Source organism: Salvelinus sp. IW2-2015, linkage group LG18, assembly GCF_002910315.2.
Source record: "Salvelinus sp. IW2-2015 linkage group LG18, ASM291031v2, whole genome shotgun sequence".
In the NCBI taxonomy this organism is placed as follows: domain Eukaryota; kingdom Metazoa; phylum Chordata; class Actinopteri; order Salmoniformes; family Salmonidae; genus Salvelinus; species Salvelinus sp. IW2-2015.
The window spans coordinates 15,128,035-15,147,293 of record NC_036858.1 but is presented as its reverse complement, the minus strand read 5'-3'; the positions used below and the strand labels follow the sequence as shown (position 1 = coordinate 15,147,293).

At 42.8% G+C, this 19,259-nt stretch overlaps 1 protein-coding gene across 2 annotated transcripts in view; it reads left to right on the top strand.

Annotated features, from left to right (window-relative positions):
* Positions 1-1,901: 1,901 nt before the first annotated feature.
* Positions 1,902-19,259, top strand: part of LOC111977788 (myosin-binding protein C, fast-type) — a 52,423-nt gene continuing 35,065 nt past the window's right edge. For both annotated transcript variants that reach the window (XM_024007450.2, XM_024007448.2), the window contains exon 1: positions 1,902-2,019. In XM_024007450.2, the coding sequence (XP_023863218.1) occupies positions 1,998-2,019 (22 nt within the window). In that variant the 5' untranslated portion in view covers positions 1,902-1,997. The remainder of the gene's footprint in view (positions 2,020-19,259) is intronic.

The window sequence follows — 19,259 nt, the reverse complement described above, 5'->3', positions numbered from 1 at the left end:
TGTGACCCCACCACCTCTCTGCCTGTTGAACAAAGGGTATCAAGTTCCTCCCTCTATCTCACTTTTCTTCTCTCTCTCTCATTCTCTCTATCCCTTCCTCTCAGTGCATTTCAGCCCTGTCTGCAACTATATCTCTCGGTGGGCCGGCGTGCTCGTCGCTTTCACAGATTTACGCGAGAGCTGAGCAGCAGGGGGCTTGTCTCCACGGTGACACTAGCTGTCAAGCCAGTCGCATTCTGCTAGCTGAGGAGTCACAGCTGAAGAGGCGGTGACGAGCAGTAATGAAGACATTCCTTCAGACCCGCTTTTAAACCACTAGATGTCAGTGAATAGGAGACAGGGGAAAGTGTCAGATAGTGTAACTCTAGAACGGCACACTATCCAGTATGGTCAGGCTCTGTTGACCATTATAGCGTATATAGCTTCTGAGAGCCTTATTGGTACATTTAGAAAGGCCTGGGGAGGGGGATTCAATTATGAGTAGGAAATACTGGATTGGCTAAATTTTCCATGTCGATGGGCCAACAAAAAGTGGGGAAAAGARAAAGTCATTAAGAATTCTATATTGTTAAATCTTTATGGTCTTACAAACAAAATGTTTATTTTTAATCAGGGGGAGGTGCGGTGAGGGGGTCATCCGGCCACTTGTTAGGGTATACTTATTCACTGGCTATTAATAGCTCTGATATGAAACATAGGAACTAAATGAATGAATATAGTACGTACATGTATGTRTCATGGTTGGGGTCAGTTCGAATTGAAGGCCGTCAATTCAGGAAGTAAACTGAAATTCCAAATGTAGTAATTGAAAAAAGGCATACAGTATATTGCCAATGACTTCTTAATAAACTGAAAAGTAGAAGCTATTTATTTCATCACTTTTTCCTTTTACCCCCAATTGTTTTAAACCTTTAACCCCAACTCTGATATGTAAATGTAGGTCAAGAAAAAGTATCCTATTACATTGACATAAATATGGTACATTAAAATACTACACTTAAWTTTTTTAACCTTTATTTAACTAGGCAAGTCAGTTAAGTACAAATTCTTATTTTCAATGACGGCCTAGGAACAGCGGGTTAACTGCCTTGTTCAGGGGCAGAACGACAGATTTTTACCTTGTCAGCTCAGGGATTCGATCTTGCAACCTTTTGGTTACTAGTCCAACGCGCTAACCACTAGGCTACCTGCCTCCCCACTACACTTTATATAATGTGATATAATATAATGACAAATAAATCTAACTAGAAATGGAAGAAGGAAAGAAAACAAAGAGCATAACCCAGAGGTGCTTTTTTTGGCCTATGGGTCAGGCCCTTTGCACACATAGCACCGAATGTGGATCTAACGTTAATCTGACGATCGTTCAGCACGCTGTGTTTTAGGGACCACCCACAGTAGACCTCAGACTGCCATTTTCATTTGATTTTACATGTTAAATTGGTGCACATTCGGTTAGCAGATTACGTTCAGAGGTGCTAAGTACTCTCGGCCAGCAAACGCTATTGGTGTGTCTGAGCCCTTAATGGTAGTGTGAGAGGTGATGATTGGGGCAGCGGTGACATACACGAGGTGCAAGACAAAGTGATAGAAAAGCAGCAGATGTTGCTACGCTCACAGCATAGTTTCCCTCTAACATGACAAGTATTCCACAAGTTTAATACGTCGACCGATCTCCATGGTCAAATAAACCCCTTTCACCACTCTCTCCACCTTCTCACCCTCTCTTGTCTCCCCCACCTTATCACTCTTGCCTCTCACTTCGTCTCCTTGGAATCCTCATTGGTTTCAAGTGACAGCCTCTCCCTTTCTCTCTCTCTCCCCTTCTCCCTACCTTCCTCCCTGGTGGGTGGGTGACTTAAGTGCCAGGAGAGCTTTGAATAAATAAAAAAAGAGAGAGAGAGAGAGAGAGAGAGAGAAATAAAAGGAATAAGCACAGCAAGCCGTCAGACTTCCAGCCGAGACGAGAAGGCACTGGGATAGCCACTGGGATAGTCATGCCTGAAGCCGCTGATGCAGGTATGCACCTGAAGGATCATTAATTTGAATCAGTATGTGGAAAGTATTTCTGTTAGAGGATGCATATCTAAGATGTGAGGGTGTAAAGCGCTAAATTGTAAAATGTGAAAGGATTTTTACATAGTTGTTAGATATTTAGTTAATTGTTCATTTGTTTTGCAAAAGTGGCGTAACTGTAGACATATTGTTGCAGTGTTGAACATGCATTCTGATATATATTTACGTCAATGTCCATAGACTTATTTTATTGTTAGTAAAGACTACTTCATAGAGAACTCTGTCTAAATATGGAGAAAGGAGTGGGATGTATCTCGAAATTCCTCGCAGAAATGGTTTATTTGAAAGTCATAATTGTTGTCTTCTCACGACTTTAGTAAATTGAGTTGTCAATTTACTAAGCCGTTTCTAAAGTGATTGTTTTGAGCAAATGCATAGCTAATATGAATACGTACTGCACGGAATATGAATGAAGATACATTCAACGCCAGAGCAATTTCCAAACAGTGTACACCGATGTCATTTATAATACTGTTAGTAAGCTACAGTACATTTTGTAAACCAGACTGCATGGAATTTGGTTCCAGCTAGCAACAACCTGATGTGAAAATGTACTGCATATCTTAGGTTGGAGAGGACAAAATAATGGAGCTTAGTACATACGGTATGTCATGTCAGAAGATGGAGAGAGGAACAGATGCCAGGTGCAAGAGAAGTGGTTTGATGGACTAGTTTGCGGAGAAAAATKACTACACATACAGGGGGTCTAATCTCGTTGCCCTCTCAGTTTCGTCACTGCAGCACAACATGAACTTGATCCAGACAATTACTACTGGTGTATGACACTATAGGGTGACCAAATGCATGTGTTCAGAATCAGATGAGCTAATCAGGTGATGCAGTCATAAGCGATGTATAGCTTACATGTGCCCTAAGGAAACTGATGATGTGTGCAAGTTTAAAAGTGCAGGCTCTTGCACATGTGACATAAAGGATCGTACGTGATGGCTTTGCTATGGAAAACTCAGCAGTCGTTAAGTTTGATCAAATAAATTGTACAGTATCAGGTTTTGTAAAAATAGTTAGTTTTGTAAAAATAATTTAAATAATTATGAATAGTACAGTTCTGTGTAAGGTGCATTCTGTGATTTCCTACAGATATATGTTCCCTCAAAAGATAAAAAAAACATACAAAATGTTGACTATAAGCTCTAATATATTGATACCATGACAAACCCGGAAATTGTATTTGTATGAGACTTAGAAATGTAACAAATTGAGCTGACATCACAACCAATGGATTGGAACACTATCTACTCTATAATTTACTATCTGATATGTGGGCATAAAACTTATGTCAATTCAGGCTACTAGTTACGTGTCCAGAAGTACGTTTATTTTAATCGCTCCTCAGTTTTTTCCAAATATTACAGCTCATACAAAAGCATATACCTCACCGATATTCACACATTTTCTGCACCTGTMCTGAAAAACAAAAAAAACCTTTTCTTTCAAGGTTTACTTTCATTTGTTTTTGTTCCACATTTACTAGCTGGTTTCGCTCCAGACCTTTGATTTATACACAAATGCATGCTAGGGAAGGCACGCATTGGGAATAATGCCTGTCTTGGAAGATTTCATTTCCTGGTTACTTGGCAGGACTGTCGGAAAGTTGAGAAATATACTGTTGTTTATGATAATGTCATAAATAATGTCACAACATATCGAAAATAAGCTTGGTAGCATCATGGCGTTTGAATCCCAACTTTTCCTACCTATCGAAGTTAGACTGACACTTAGTAACCCAATAACGTTTGGGTATGTCATGACTTCAAACTTGTCATAAAACTTCACTGCACTATATTTAGTGATGTGTGTCTATGGCGGATTTCAATATATGGTTGGCTTCCTCTCCTCTGAGGAGCGATCCGTCCTCCTTTTTAACATCCACTTTGACTAAGTGTTACCGTAAATCACAACGCTGGCGGTAACCTGAGAGAGGGACTAGAAAACCAGAGTGTGAGAGGGAGATGAGTTTTAAAGACACCACGTTGATATCAAGACAGGACGATTGGCCTTGTCTTTCTGCCGTCGCTGCTCTACCACCTTTTTCCTCTGACAGAAAATCTCTGTATTTCTTTGACACGTATCGCTGTCTGTTTTACAYTGTGTTAGTCTTCAATGACAGTCTATGAAGTCTTGAAATGTGACACACACTAAGCACTACTAAGTATAGAAGCTCCCACAGCTCCTTATCTTTGTGGAGGCCTATTGCCACATTTCCAAGATTTCCAGACCCCTGTCCTACCTACCGTCTGTCACCTATGAAACAGTGACCACTGTAACCCCCATAAACTTTCACCTCCTTCCATCTACTCTCGTTCTCCCAGAGCCATCCTTTTTCACCCTGAATTTACCGGTGGTTGGGCCTTAAGATAGATATGATATCCCCTTGCCATGTCTGAACCCCCGCCACCATYTTAGACCTTTCTTGGCCCCGTCCTCACTCAACCGCTAACCTTTGACGGCTCAGCTCAAATAACCACCACACTCCCTGATTGACGGGTTCCTGTACATTAGGCTCACCAGAAAAAAAAACTCTAAATATAATATCATTTTGAAGGACAGATACAAACAGTTTATTTCAGTATGAGAATACTCTGAAAATGTGAAAATACATTACAGTTTAGTAACAAACTTCTGCCGTAAAGAGTTTAAAAAGAACAGGAAATACCAATTTGTACCAAGTATTTACGTAGTTTATAATCATTCATAAACAATTGACATACATTGGGGCAGCTTTTCTGCCTGTCATTTTAGCTACTCAGGATACAGAATGATCTACTCTGTGTATATTTTACCCGTTTGTCCTTCAAACTACTTATCAATGCCTTGGGGGTTCTTGCATTTCTGTGTCGTTCCATTATTAGGTAACCACAAGACTATTTCTTTCTTTTTATCACTGATCTCTCTCTTCCCCCTTCTCCCAGTTAAAAATATCCCGACTTCACCTCTAACCTTTTTCCTCATCTACATTACTCCATCCACATTAATATGATATCACGCMGGCATATAAGGTTTTATCGTTTCCAACTTGCAATATAATTTGCTATAAATCATGATCTAATCCTCCTTCTGTCTCTACAGATGTAGGATCTTGTMATGTATTTGAGGTTTAAAAAGGCKTCTGAAGTTAGTSATTTCCACTTAGAAATGTCAGAAATGTCCMTTATGAAAATGTGTCAACCCCTACAAAACTGTCCATTAATTACAATCAATATAATAAYTAMTTTTTCCTGTTGCTGCAGGATTATTTTCCTGCTGTAGCAAACTAGCTCAAATTAAGATCTTTCATCTGTACTTTTTCAAAAAATATAGTCCAACCCTTCCTATTTGAACTAGTTTCTCATCCCACCCTTTCCCGACTCCTCTCTCAAAAACTTGACAGGTCTGCTTTCAACGTAAGTGGAGAGAGATAGGGAGAGAGCAAAGGRTGGCAGGTAGCCTAGTGTTTAAGAGCATAGGGCCAGTAACCCGAAAGGTTGCTGGGTTGAATCCCTGAGCCAACTATGTGATAAATCTGTTGACATTCCCTTCTGCAAGGCACTTAACCCTCTGGATAATCGCTACTGCTAAAATATCAAATTAAATGTAGAGATGACAGTTTGTTGGCCATATTTCCTTTCATCTTTGCAAAACATTATGGCGGCAAAATGAACTCTTCATCATCCTCTCTCATGTTTCCTGTACATCTTTATTTTGTTTTCCTCAACATGGCTTGTGCAATGCACTTCCTGAAACCAGAAAAGGAAAAGGTTGGCACTCACAAAACATCGTTATTCCACCTCTTGCCACTATTACATTTTCGGGCCATATTGCATTGAATTGAATTGATTGCTTTTGAAGGCATTCTCCCAATATGATGTCACTCTTTCAAGACATACAGTGCCTTCAAAAAGTATTGACACCGCTTGACTTTTTGTTGTGTTACAGCCTGGATTTAAAATTGATTACAATTTTGATTTTTTTTTCGCTGGCCTACACACAATATCCCATAATGTCATAATTATTCAAAAAGGAAATGCTCAAATGTCWTGGGAAATGGCAAACCTAAATAAGTTCAGGAGAAAAACTTTGCATAATAAGTTGCTTGGACTCACTCTGTGTGCAATACGTGTTTAACATGATTTTGAATGTCTACCTAGTCTCTGTGCCCTACAAATACAATTATCTGTAAGGTCCCTCAGTCGAGCAGTGAATTTCAAACACAGATTCAACCACAAAGACCAGGGAGGTTTTCCAATGCCTCGCAAATAAGGGSACCTATTGGTAGATGGGTAAAAAAAAAGAAGCAGACATTGAATATCTCTTTGAGGATGGTGCAGTTATTAATTACACTTTGGATGATGTATCAACGCACACAGTCATTACAAAGATGCAGTCATCGTTCCTAATTCAGTTGCTGGAAAGGAAGGAAACTGCTCAATTACAGAGTTTAACGGCTGTGATAGGAGAAAAATTAAGACGGATCAACAACATTGTAGTTATTCCACAATACTAACCTAATTGACAGAGTGAAAAGAAGGAATCCTGTACAGACTAACAAATATTCCAAAACATACATCCTGTTTGAAACAAGACACTAAAGTAATACTGCAAAAAATGTGGCAAAGCAATGAACATTTTGTTCTGAATACAAAGTMTTTTGTTTGGGGCAAATCCAATAGAACACATTACTGAGTACCACTCTCCATATTTTCAAGCATAGTGGTGGCTGCATCGTGTTATGGGTATGCTTGTAATCGTTAAGGATTGGGGAGTTTTTCAGCATAAAAAATAAAGAGCATGGAGCTAAGCAGAGGCAAAATCCTAGAGGGAACCCTGGTTCGGTCTGCTTTGCACCAGACACTGGGAGATGAATTCACCTTTCAGAAGGACAATAACCTAAAACACAAGGGCAAAGCTACACTGGAGTTACTAACCAGTGAATGTTCCTGAGTGGCTGAGCTAGAATTTTGACATAAATATACTTGAAAAACTATGGCAAGACCTGGAAATGGTTGTCTAGCAATRATCAACAACCAATTTGACAGAGCTTGATGAATTTTGAAAAGGAATAAAGKGGAAATGTTGCACAATCCAGTTGTGGAAAGCACTTAGATAGACTTACCCAGAAAGACACACTCTTGTAATCACTGCCAAAGGTGCTTCTACAAAGTATTGACTCATGGGTGTGAATACTTATGTAAATTAGATATTTATTTTCAAAAATTTCAAAAAATCTGTTTTCACTTTTTCATTATGGGGTACTGTGTGTCGATGKTTGAGAAAAAAAKATTTAATMAATKTTGAATTCAGGCTGTAACGCAACAAAATGTGGAATAAGTCAAGGGACTCCCCATTGTAGGTTTATACTTTACCTCCTTATCTGTCTTGTTTCTGTCAAGGCTCTCTTCATGGCAAYTTACAGTGAGCTCCAAAAGTATTGGGACAGTGGCACATTTTGTTGTTGTTAGGGCAACAGACCAGGAGAGATGTCTGCCTCCCCATGTAGGATTAATAAATCTTATCATCAGGACTGTCGTTTGAAATCACATTGATTTACCACAAGGCTTAACCGTCCTCCAGATGCGTCCATAAAAGACGCCATCTAAGTGTCTGTGTATGGCCATGTTGCACCAGATCACATGCTCTTAGCTAAAGATAGCAAGACTGTAACTAAATATACAGTATCTGTTTCTATGWACATATTTAAAATAATTGTATGATATGGGCTGACTATTACATCAGTCCCGGCCTAAAGTTCCTATTGGCTCAAGGCCAAGGTGGGCAAGGTCAAGGGGGCTGATTAGTGGGTGGAAGGTCCCTTGAGAGGTCAGAGGCGTGACCTGTAAACAGACACTTCACACCTCCAAGGCAGAGAGTGCCCTTCCTCATGCAGCAGACTGGCCATACATGTAATCAACTCTAGCTGAGGGGGAGAGGGGTTTWAACAGCTGCCCCTCCAAATTAAAAGAACTTGGACTCAAAGGACCATTCAGTCACTGTCCCAATACTTTTGGAGAATTGCATTGCATTGATTGCTTTTGAAGGCAGTGTTCCCAATGTGATGTCACTCTTTCAAGACATACAGTGCCTTCAAAAAGTATTGACACCGCTTGACATTTCGTTGTGTTGCAGCCCTGATTTAAAATTGATTAAAATGTAGATTTTGTTTCGCTGGCCTACACACAGTGTGTCAATGACCTCCCTATCATCACTACACAGCATTTCTCGAATGAAAAGTAAAGAAATGAGTTGTATTAATAAATCCTATAATCAGGACTGTCATTTAAAATCACACTGATTTACCACAAGGCTTAACCGTTCCTCCAGATGCAGCCATAAAAGAAGCCTTATACGTGTCTGTGTATGGCCATGCTGCACCAGTCCTACAGTAGATCACATGCTCTGAGCTAAAGATAGCAAGACTGTAACCTAATATACTGTATCTGTTTGTATGTAGGCCGTCATTGTAAATAAGAATTTGTTCTTAACTGACTTGCCTAGTTTAAATAAAGGTACCAATAAATAAAAGTACATATTTTAAATCATTTTATGGTATGAGCTGGCTGACCCCTATTAAATCAGACCAGTGGTGTGGCTACGATCCGATCGATGTTCCTTAGACGAGGTACCTTGTAGTCCTCAGGCTTGGTCTTGATCATGTGGCCGTCTTGCTTTGGCTTGAGTGCTCCTGGTCTGCAGGAGGAGGTTYGTGCAAGGCCTTTAGCCAGCTGCATTCCAGTGCTCCTAGGGTTACAGAGCACTGCCTCCTGCGATTTTGGCTGTGATGAGAAGGGTGGGACCAGTTGGCCACTTCGAGGAGCAGTTGGCCATTGCAGCTTAGCCGTTCCATTCGTGCTGTGTTCTTGGGGGCTGTGACATGGTGACTGGTCATGGTCTCCTTGACTTAGATCTTGTGAAGGACGTATAGGTGGCGTCCCTCACAGATGTTGCAGAGTTTCTTGAGGAYGCACTTCTCTGCTGAGTGCTATCGGTCACATCTGGTGCAGCGCTCCTCCTCGTCTAGGTCATTGGAGTAAGTTGAGTAGGGCTGGAGCTAGTCCTTAAACTTATATCGAAGTGGCGAGGCTGGCTTTCCCCAGGGTGGACTCTGGTTGGTTCCGTGAGAACGTTAGTGCCCCATCTCTTCTGTGGGCATACGCTCACACCTCTCTCTGGTCGCTTGTGCCCTGCCCTGACACTCTGTCTCGATCTGGAGCCAATTCGCTAGGTCTGTGAGATCAGGACACTCACCATCGAGCGGGCAAGGATGGAGAATCTGCGGAGACCCTTTGGATCATCCAGGCGGACGTCAGCGGCATCCATCGTGTGGGCGATCTGCTCAAGTGCCAGGTTGTGTGGGTGGCCCCACTGCTGCCCAAGGGCATCCATCGCTGCTGTATAGGAAGCTGGATTATTATTATTTTTTATTATTTTTGTTGGACTTATAAAGATATACAAATTACGAATGTAACAGGTACATCCTTTTATCCCCCTATACTTATTGAAACACCTCCCTTCCTTAACAACAAAAGCAGCGTATAAATACAAAATTAAATACATGTAATAATAATAAATATATAAATTTATATGCACATATGTACATATACACATACAGTTGAAGTCGGAAGTTTACATACACCTTAGCCAAATACATTTCAACTCAGTTTTTCACAATTCCTGACATTTAATCGGAGTAAATATTCCCTGTCTTAGGTCAGTAAAGATCACCACTTTATTTTAAGAATGTGAAATGTCAGAATAATAGTAGAGAGAATGATTTATTTCAGCTTTTATTTCTTTCATCACATTCCCGGTGGGTCAGAAGTTTACAAACACTCAATTAGTATTTGGTAGCATTGCCTTTAAATTGTTTAACTTGTGTCAAACGTTTTGTGTAGCCTTCCACAAGCTTCCCACAATAAGTTTGGTGAATTTTGGCCCATTCCTCCTGACAGAGTTTGTAGGCCTCCTTGCTCGCACATGCTTTTTCAGTTCTGCCCACAAATTTTCTATAGGATTGAGGTCAGGGCTTTGTGATGGCCACTCCAATACCTTCACTTTGTTGTCCTTAAGCCATTTTGACACACTTTGGAAGTATGCTTGGGGGTCATTGTCCATTTGGAAGAACCATTTGCGACCAAGCTTTAACTTCCTGACTGATGTCTTGAGATGTTGCTTCAATATATCCACATCATTTTACTCCCTCATGATGCCATCTATTTTGTGAAGTGCACCATTCCCTCCTGCAGCAAAGCACCCCAACAACATGATGCTGCCACCCCCGTGCTTCACGGTTGGGATGGTGTTCTTTGGCTTGCAAGCCTCCCCCTTTTCCTCCAAACATAACGATGGTCATTATGGCCAAACAGTTCTATTTTTGTTTCATCAGACCAGAGGACATTTCTGTAAAAAGTACGATCTTTGTCCCCATGTGCAGTTGCAAACCGTAGTCTGGCTTTTTTATGGTGGTTTTGGAGCAGTGGCTTCTTCCTTGCTGACTGGCCTTTCAGGTTATGTCGATATAGGACTCGTTTTACTGTGGATATAGATACCTTTGTACCTGTTTCCTCCAGCATCTTCACAAGGTCCTTTGCCTTTGTTCTGGGATTATTTGCACTTTTCGCACCAAAGTACGTTCATCTCTAGGAGACAGCTCCTTCCTGAGCGGTATGACGGCTGCGTGGTCCCATGGTGTTYATACTTACGTACTATTGTTTGYAATGATGAACGTGGTACCTTCAGGCGTTTGCAAATTGCTYCCAAGGATGAACCAAACTTGTGGAGGTCTACACATTTTTTTACGAGGTCTTGGCTGATTTCTTTTGAATTTCCCATGATGTCAGCAAAGAGGTACTGAGTTTGAAGGTAGGCCTCGAAATACATCCACAGGTACACCTCCAATTGACTCACATGATGTCAATTAGCCTATCAGAAGCTTCTAAAGCAATGACATAATTTTCTGGAATTTTCCAAGCTGTTTAAAGGCACAGTCAACTTAGTGTATGTAAACTTCTGACTCACTGGAATTGTGATTAAGTGAATTATAAGTGAAAAAATCTGTCTGTAAACAATTGTTGGAAAAATTACTTATGTCATGCACAAAGTAGATGTCTTAACCGACTTGCCAAAACTATAGTTTGTTAACAAGAAATGTGTGGAGTGGTTGAAAACGAGTTTCAATGACTCCAACCTAAGTGTATGTAAACTTCTGACCAACTGTACGTACATACATATACACAAAAATTAAATTAAAATATCACAACATACTGTCCCTTCCCTCCCACACCCTCTCATATCCCCTGTTGGCCAGAATTCTTACTCCTGATCAATAGAAGGCAACTGTTCAAAAAAGGAAATTTAAGGCTGCCATCTCAATGGCTTGAAAATAACGAGATCATTAAAACTGGCAAACTTCCCATCTAAAAATAAATCTTTGAAACATACCAAACCTCTCTCTTGCCACAAAACAAAAGCCTGGTCGAGTTTGGAGGGTAGAAATAGGTGGTTGTTTCAGATAGGGCTTARAAGAGAAGGGGCAGAAAGTCTCAAATGTTGATGAAATTGTCACCAGATCTTCAAAGTAGAGAGCACAATGGGGTTTMTAGTATACTTTGAAGGACACAAGGAGCACAAGTAAGGGCAGAAAGGGAGGATGGTTTTCAGGAGTGTGYTTCTAATGAGCACCAGTTGGTACTTGGAGCATTACACCAGACCATAATCTTTTGAATATTGGCTTCCCAATAGTAAAAAAGTAAATTTGGAAGTGCCAATCCTCCATCTTGTCTCCTTCTTTTAAATATTGCTCTACGTATCCTTGGTTGATTTACTTTCCCAGATAAAATGACTGATGAGCCTATCCAACTTGGTAAACAATGATTTCGGCAGAAAGATCGGAAGACATTGAAAAACGTATAGAAACCTAGGTAAAATTTTCATTTGAACAGATTGGATTCTGCCAGCTAAGGGGAGAGRCAGACTATCCCAGCGTTGTAAGTCTGCTTTAACTCGTGTAACTAGACTTGCAAAGTTAGTTTTATGGAGGGTAGCCAGAGAATGTGTTATACTCACGCCTAAGTTGGAAAAACCATAGACGGAAAGGCAAGGCTCCAGGGGGAATTTGCTTGGCAGCGGGGTTGATCAGAAAACATGAACTTTTCTGAATGTTCAATTTGTAACCTGAGAATGATCCAAATGTGTCTAAAATATGCAKTATGTTATCGACAGAGTTCACAGGGTTAGTGATATATAATAGTAGATCTTCTGCATATAGTGACACGTTGTGTTCTTCACCAGCTCGGTGGATTCTCGTGAATAATGATCATTTTAAGGCCAAGTAAAGTGGTTCTATCGTATCTGCAAAAAGGAGTGTGGACATAGGGCGCCGGGTCCCTCTGGAGAGGGGAAAGTATTTTGAATGTTGAAAGTTGGTGTGTACGCTAGCCGTAGGAGCAGAATAGGGGAGACGTMTCCATGAGATGAAATTGGACCCAAAACAAAATCTTAAATAATCCCACTCCTCCCGGTCGAAAGCCTTCTCCGCATCAAGAGAAACAACAATTTTGGGGTCTGGAGAGACAGGAGCGAGTATAATGCCCAAAAGACGGCGTACATTGGAAAACAGTTGTCGCCCTTTGNCATCAAGAGAAACAACAATTTTGGGGTCTGGAGAGACAGGAGCGAGTATAATGCCCAAAAGACGGCGTACATTGGAAAACAGTTGTCGCCCTTTGTTGATCATCAGATATGACACCCTGAAGGCAGGGTTCCAACCGGCATGCTAGAACCTTAGCTGATAGTTTAACATTAGCGTTCAAAGTGAAATGGAATGATATCCACTACATTCCGCCAGATCTTTATCTTTCTTGGGTATAAGTGATATGTAGGCTTGAGTTAGCGTCGGGGGGAGAGAGCCATGTAATAACGAGTCGGTGAACAGATCTAATAGTAAGGGGTAGAGTTGATCTGAGAATTTTTTATAAAAATCAATGGGGAAGCCATCAGGGCCTTGCCACTTTGCATTAACTTTAGAGCCTTTGTTATCTCATCTAGAGGGTTATCCAGAACTTTACTCATGTCCATATCAATAGATGGAATATCCAAGTTATCTAAAAAGCTGTCAATTTCCGTGTGTGTAAGAGTTCCATGTCACCAGTCTGACTGGAAGTCCCAAAACGTCAAATGAAGAAAAAGGAAAAGAGAGATTGAGAGAGGAGCAGCATGAAAAACAACTGCTGAATAATAAAAATAAAAACCTTTAGAGAAACAGAAACAGAGCACAAGAATCTTTGGATAATGCCAACATAATGTTCAATGGCCATAATATGACGTCCACTAGGTGTTGCCACATGGCGGAGATAATGAGAAACATTTGAAATTAACCAGTAGGCTATGAAAAGGGTCACCCCCTGTCTTGGTAAATTCTTACAAACGTCCTTAGGTGGAAACAATTAAATAACAGTATACAAACGGACAACTAGCATTTTGGATATATACAATTAAGCAAACGAACCGTGGGTCTAAACTCTTCAGCTAGTGCAACAATTTAACAAGAGTGAAATTGGAAGAGAGGAGTGATAGTTTTAGACTCCAATGTCGTAGTGGAGTCCGAGATAAAGTGAATGTGACTGAGGACTGTCAGTGAGCAACATCACCAATTAAGGCCAACGTCAACCACGGTAGTTCAGAATACATCAAGGAGAGCCCCAATGAAAAATGCATTTATATATACACAAATATTGGTAGACCGGATCGGTGTCTAACTTGTGAGTAACAGTATCCAAAATAGCCTACAGGTGGCCAAACTACCATGTGGGCTATAGATTATCATAAGTGGAACAGCAAAATCAAAGCCTTAGTCAAAATAAATACATCTAAATGCTACGCTTTCAACAGCGATTGTCTTTGATTAAGAAACTAAATGAGATCAAATGAAAGTTTAAAGTACAGTGAGACAGCATAGTATGCCAGTGTCAACAACAAATTCGTTATGTGCTGCCTGAAACATACTTACTCTAGCCGGCAAACTTTAGCATAGGATTATTTCACCCGAGAAACGGGAATCCGAATAGATGCCACTAGATGTATGTAGCTTAGTAGGTCCACAGCGGTCACTGGGACTAACGTTGCTCACATAATACAGGCAGGTGAGCAATCGATTGTATTTGAAATATTGCGAGGCCTGTTTGGTCTGCATGCTGTTATTCACTGACATATTTGCCGTGTGTTTCCCGATTGTAGGCTATGCCTTTGTTATTGGGCTACAATCCACAGCGAGGCTATTTTTAAGAAAAAAGCTATTGATCCTCTGTGGCTAATTTATAGGCCTTTTCATGGTGTTAGTTTTCACGTTCCTGACCTGTTTTTTTCTCTTGTTTGTATGTCTTTATTTGGTCAGGGCGTGAGTGTTGGGTGGGTAGTCTATGTTTTTGTATTTCTATGTTGGGTTTTGTGTTCGGCCTGGTATGATTCTCAATTAGAGACAGGTGTGTATCGTTTGTCTCTGATTGAAGAGTCATACTAAAGGCAGCCAGTGGTTTCACTGGGGTTTTGTGGGTGTTTGTTCCTGTGTCAGTGTTTGGGCCACACAGGACGGTTGAAGGTTAGTCACGTTTGTTTGTTTTGTAGTTTTGTAGTGTCTTGTTTGCTGTTTTCATTAAAAGTATGATATCACCAATCCGCATCTTGGTCCGATCCATGCTCCTCCTCGTCTGAGGAGGAGAACAACAATGACTGCTTTACAGAAACACCCACCACAACAGGACCAAGCGGATTGGAGCCGGAGGAAAGGAACTAAAGCAATGGAGAGAAGAGGAATGGAGTTGGGAACAAATATTCAACGGAGAAGGACCCTGGGCTAAGGTTGGTGTGAATCGCGCTCGCGGGAGGAGAAGAAGGCAGCCACAAGCCCAGGACGGTGGATTGAGGAGGCAGCACGTATGAGAGGCTGGAAGCCCGAGAGCTCACCCAAAAATTCTTGGGGGGGGCTAAAGGGAGTGTGGCGAAGCCGGTTGGATACCTGAGCCAACTCCCGGGCTTGCCGTGGAGTAAGAGGGCGTCGTACTGGTCAGACACCGTGTATATGCGGTAAAGCGCACGTGTGTCCCCAGTACGCGTGCTTAGCCCAGTGCGGGCTATTCCACCTTGCCGCACTGGGAGGGCTAGGTTGGGCATCGAGCGAGTGCCATGAAGCCGGCCCAACGTATCGGTCTCCAGTACGTCTCCTCGGGCCGCGTACATGGCACCAGCCTTACAGGTGGTGTCCCCGGTTCGCCTGCATAGCCCAGTGCGGGCTATTCCACCTCGCCGCACTGGCAGGGCTACGGGGATCATTCAACCTGGTAAGGTGGGAGGCTCGGTGCTCAAGAGCACGTGTCCTCCTTCACGGTCCGGTATATCCGGCGCCACCTTCCCACCCCAGCTCAGTACCACCAGTGCCTACACCACGCACCAGGCTTCCAGTGCATCTCCAGAGCCCTGTTCCTCCTCCACGCACTCTCCTATGGTCGTGTCTCCAGCCCAGTGCTCCATCGTTCCGGCACCACGCACCAAGCCTCCTGTGCGTCTCCAGAGCCCTGTACGCACTGTTCCTTCTCCCGCACTCGCCCTGAGGTGCGTGCCTCAGCGCCGGTACCTCCAGTTACCGCGGCGACCACGCCAGGCCTAGAGTGCGCCACGAGAGTCCAGTGTGCCCTGTTGTTGTTCCCCGCACTAGCCTGAAGGTGCGTGTCCTTAGCCCGGTACCTCCAGTTCCGTTGCCGGTACACGCCGACCAGGCCTACAGTGCGTCTCAGCCGGCCAGAGCGTGCCCTAGCGGCGCCGAACTGCGCGCCCAGCGGCGGGCCTGAACTCCCGTCTGCCCAGCGGCGCCTGAACTGCCGTCTGCCCAGCGGCGCGCTCCCTGAACTGCCCGTCTGCCCAGCGCGTCTGAACTGCCCGTCTGCCCTACCCGTCTGAACTGTCCGTCTGCCATGAGCCTGCAAAGCCGCCCGTCTGCCATGAGCTGCAAAGCCGCCCGCTTGCCATGAGCCTACAGAGCCGTCCCGCCAGACAGGAGCCGCGTAGAGCCGTCCGCCAGACAGGAGCCGCTAGAGCCTTCCGCCAGCCACCGGATCAGCCAGAGCCTTCCGCCAGACCGGATCAGCCAGAGCTCCAGCTACCGAGACCTCAGCCGTTGAGGATAGGCAAGCCTTACCGTCCCAGACCGGATCAGCCAGGGCCTTCCGCCCGACCGGACAGCCAGAGCTTCCGCCAGGAGCCGCGAATCAGCCAGAGCCTTCCGCCAGACCGGGACCTGCCAGAGTCCCTCAGCCCGGACCTGCCAGAGTCCCTCAGCCCGACCGCCGCCCTCAGCCCGAGCATGCCAGATAGTCCCTCACCCGACCATGCCAAGAGTCCCCACTGCCGCACTGCCAGAGTCCTCAGCCAGGACCTGCAGAGAGTCCTCAGCCAGGACTGCCAGAGTTCCTCACCAGGAGCTGCTGCCCCTTATCCCGGAGCTGCTGCCCCTTATCCCGGAGCTGGCTGCCCCTTATCCCGATGTCGTGCCCCTTTATTTAGGTGTGTCTAGTGGTGTGTGAGGTGGTCATTGGAGGGGGGATAGCAGGGAAAGCGCGGGAGTGACTATGGTGGGGTGGGGACCTCGTCCACCGCCAGAGCCAGCACCGTGGACAGCGCCCACCCAGACCCTCCCCTAGATCTTCTGTGCTGGTGCGCCCGCCGGAGTTCGCACCTTAAGGAGGGGGGTGTCTGTCACGTTCCTGACCTGTTTTCTCTTGTTTTTAATATGTTCTTTATTGGTCAGGCGTGAGTGTTGGGTGGGTAGTCTATGTTTTGTATTTCTATGTTGGGTTTTGTGTTCGGCCTGGTATGATTCTCAATTAGAGACGCGTGTGTATCGTTTGCTGTCTCTGATTGAGAGTCATACTAAGGCAGCCAGGGTTTTCACTGGGGTTTTTGTCGTGTGAGTGAATTGCCCCTTATTTGATTTAATCTTCTAAGTGTCAATTGGTTTGATATGGGCCACACAGGTTACGGCTTGGAAGGTTAGTCACGTTTGTTGTTTTGTAAGGTGCTTGTTTTGCTGTTTTCATTAAAAGTATGATTTCAAAATACACCAATCCGGCAATCTTGGTCCGATCTCTTCAATGCTCCTCCTTCGTCTAGAGAGTTGCGAGTGACAATCAACAATCGACTGCCATTGTCATAACTAGTAGTGTGGCGTGATTCCTGGTAATAATGATAAATGTATATTCTCATAGACAGGACAGCAGTAAGTCTATAACTTTGGCAAATGTAATTTATAATTCATACAGGTTGTGCGGTTGCCGCAGTTACTTCAGACCTCACTTTCTGCACCCTGGCTATGGTTCTCTAAGTTGAGAAATAGTAACAAGTGATGTGATGGTGTGTATCAAAAAACGCTGAAGATGATATTGGGAAATGAGCTACTGGCTCATGTCTCTTATGATATCAGTGACAGAAAAACGAGACAATGACATAGATAGGATTGAATCTAATTCATTCTAGTAATGTTGGTATAGAAGATTTGACTGGGCGCGCGCTAAGATTCTCACAAAGCCACGGCCACGCGTTGGTCTCAAACATAGGTTACAATGTTGCGCGAATCATAAACCCGGGCCGGCCCAACCCAAATCAACTCTTAGAATGTTAGGCCAGGGCTGAAAATCTACTTTTCCACATTMTGTTTTTTTTGTGGGGGCAGGATAATTAACAAAGAGGCAACTCAAATTAAAAAGATTTTTCATGTCACGAGAGGTACCGGATCCAACAAAACAGTCCAAAACCCGGAAGTGCCGGAACCTGTTCTGCTCAAATGAAACACTGGCTCTGTTCTTAGCCTCAGGCTGCACAGGCTGTTATCTCACCAAGTGATCATATTTTCACCCATCAGACTATTCTCAATTTAATCTTGTCTTTACTAATATGTTAAATTCGTTTTGATTTAGAATGGCCCGTTATCAAATGGGCAAGAACAGGGGCAAGACTAAAAATACATGTCATCCATATACACTGGAATAGTGAATGGAAGCCACTTTTCCGCAGGTACATTTTTCACTCATGTTGGGTAGGCTACTCCGGTTCTGGTMATTTCGCTGCACCACAGATGATATACCACTCAAACCCATGGGCTGTCCAACTGTGTTCCTGATGCTACCCAGTGCTTAATTTGGGAAACCAAGTGAAATCTGTCTGTGAACATCAATAGAAACATATTTAATGAAACTGTTGACATCTCTCTGAAAGGGCAACCAATGAAGAACAAACACCATTGTAAATACAACCCATATTTACTTTTGTACATCATTATAAMACTGGACATAGCCATAMTATGACATTTGAAATGTGCTTATTYYTTTGAAACTTGTGAGTTTAATGTTTACTGTCAAATTTGTATTGTTTATTTCACTTTTGTTTATGATCTATTTCGCTTGCTTTGGCAAWGTTACCATATGTTTCCCATGCCAATAAAGCCCATTTGAATTKAKTTGAATTTAGTTGAAAGCAATGAAGGAGAGAGGGGAGTAGATGGAAACTCATGGTGGWGAGATATTCTTTAATTAAAGGCAATGTGTCAGTCTATTAATTATGACGTWWAAAAAAAAAAAAAACTATTACTAGCCTATTCGAAATCTAAAACAAATTCACTATAAATGTAGGCTAAATCTGCCAAATTTTGATTTAGGCTAGACCAATTATGTACCAAAGATATCTTGAATCAGTATTTTTTAAATGTTTTTCTGCTATGTGTAATATGTGGTTGGCTATGTATTGTATAATGGCACAATCATTATTTTAATTCAAGGTTTTTGGCAGGCAAGCTGCAGAAGGACGAGTAGGCTACAATTCCCCATCGTTTATCAGAGCAATTTTGACGGCCAGCTAGCAAAAAAGTTTGAGAGGGTTTATATAATGTTYCTTCGTTAGATTTGAGCTCATCTTGCTCTGGCTAGCATTAGTTGTTGATCTTGTTGTTGTTGATGTGCATAACTGGGGGAGAAAGAGCCTACCTTTTCATGGTTGTTTGATCGATAGGACTGTAAAGTTCCCAAATCTAAAAGGACTCCTGTGGTRTTKACATATTTGCAGAAATCCATTCAGGTGAATTTTGTGGCTTTTGGCGAATGCGCTCTAATGATGTAAAGTAGTGCTGTTGCAACTGCCTTTAAACACACAGT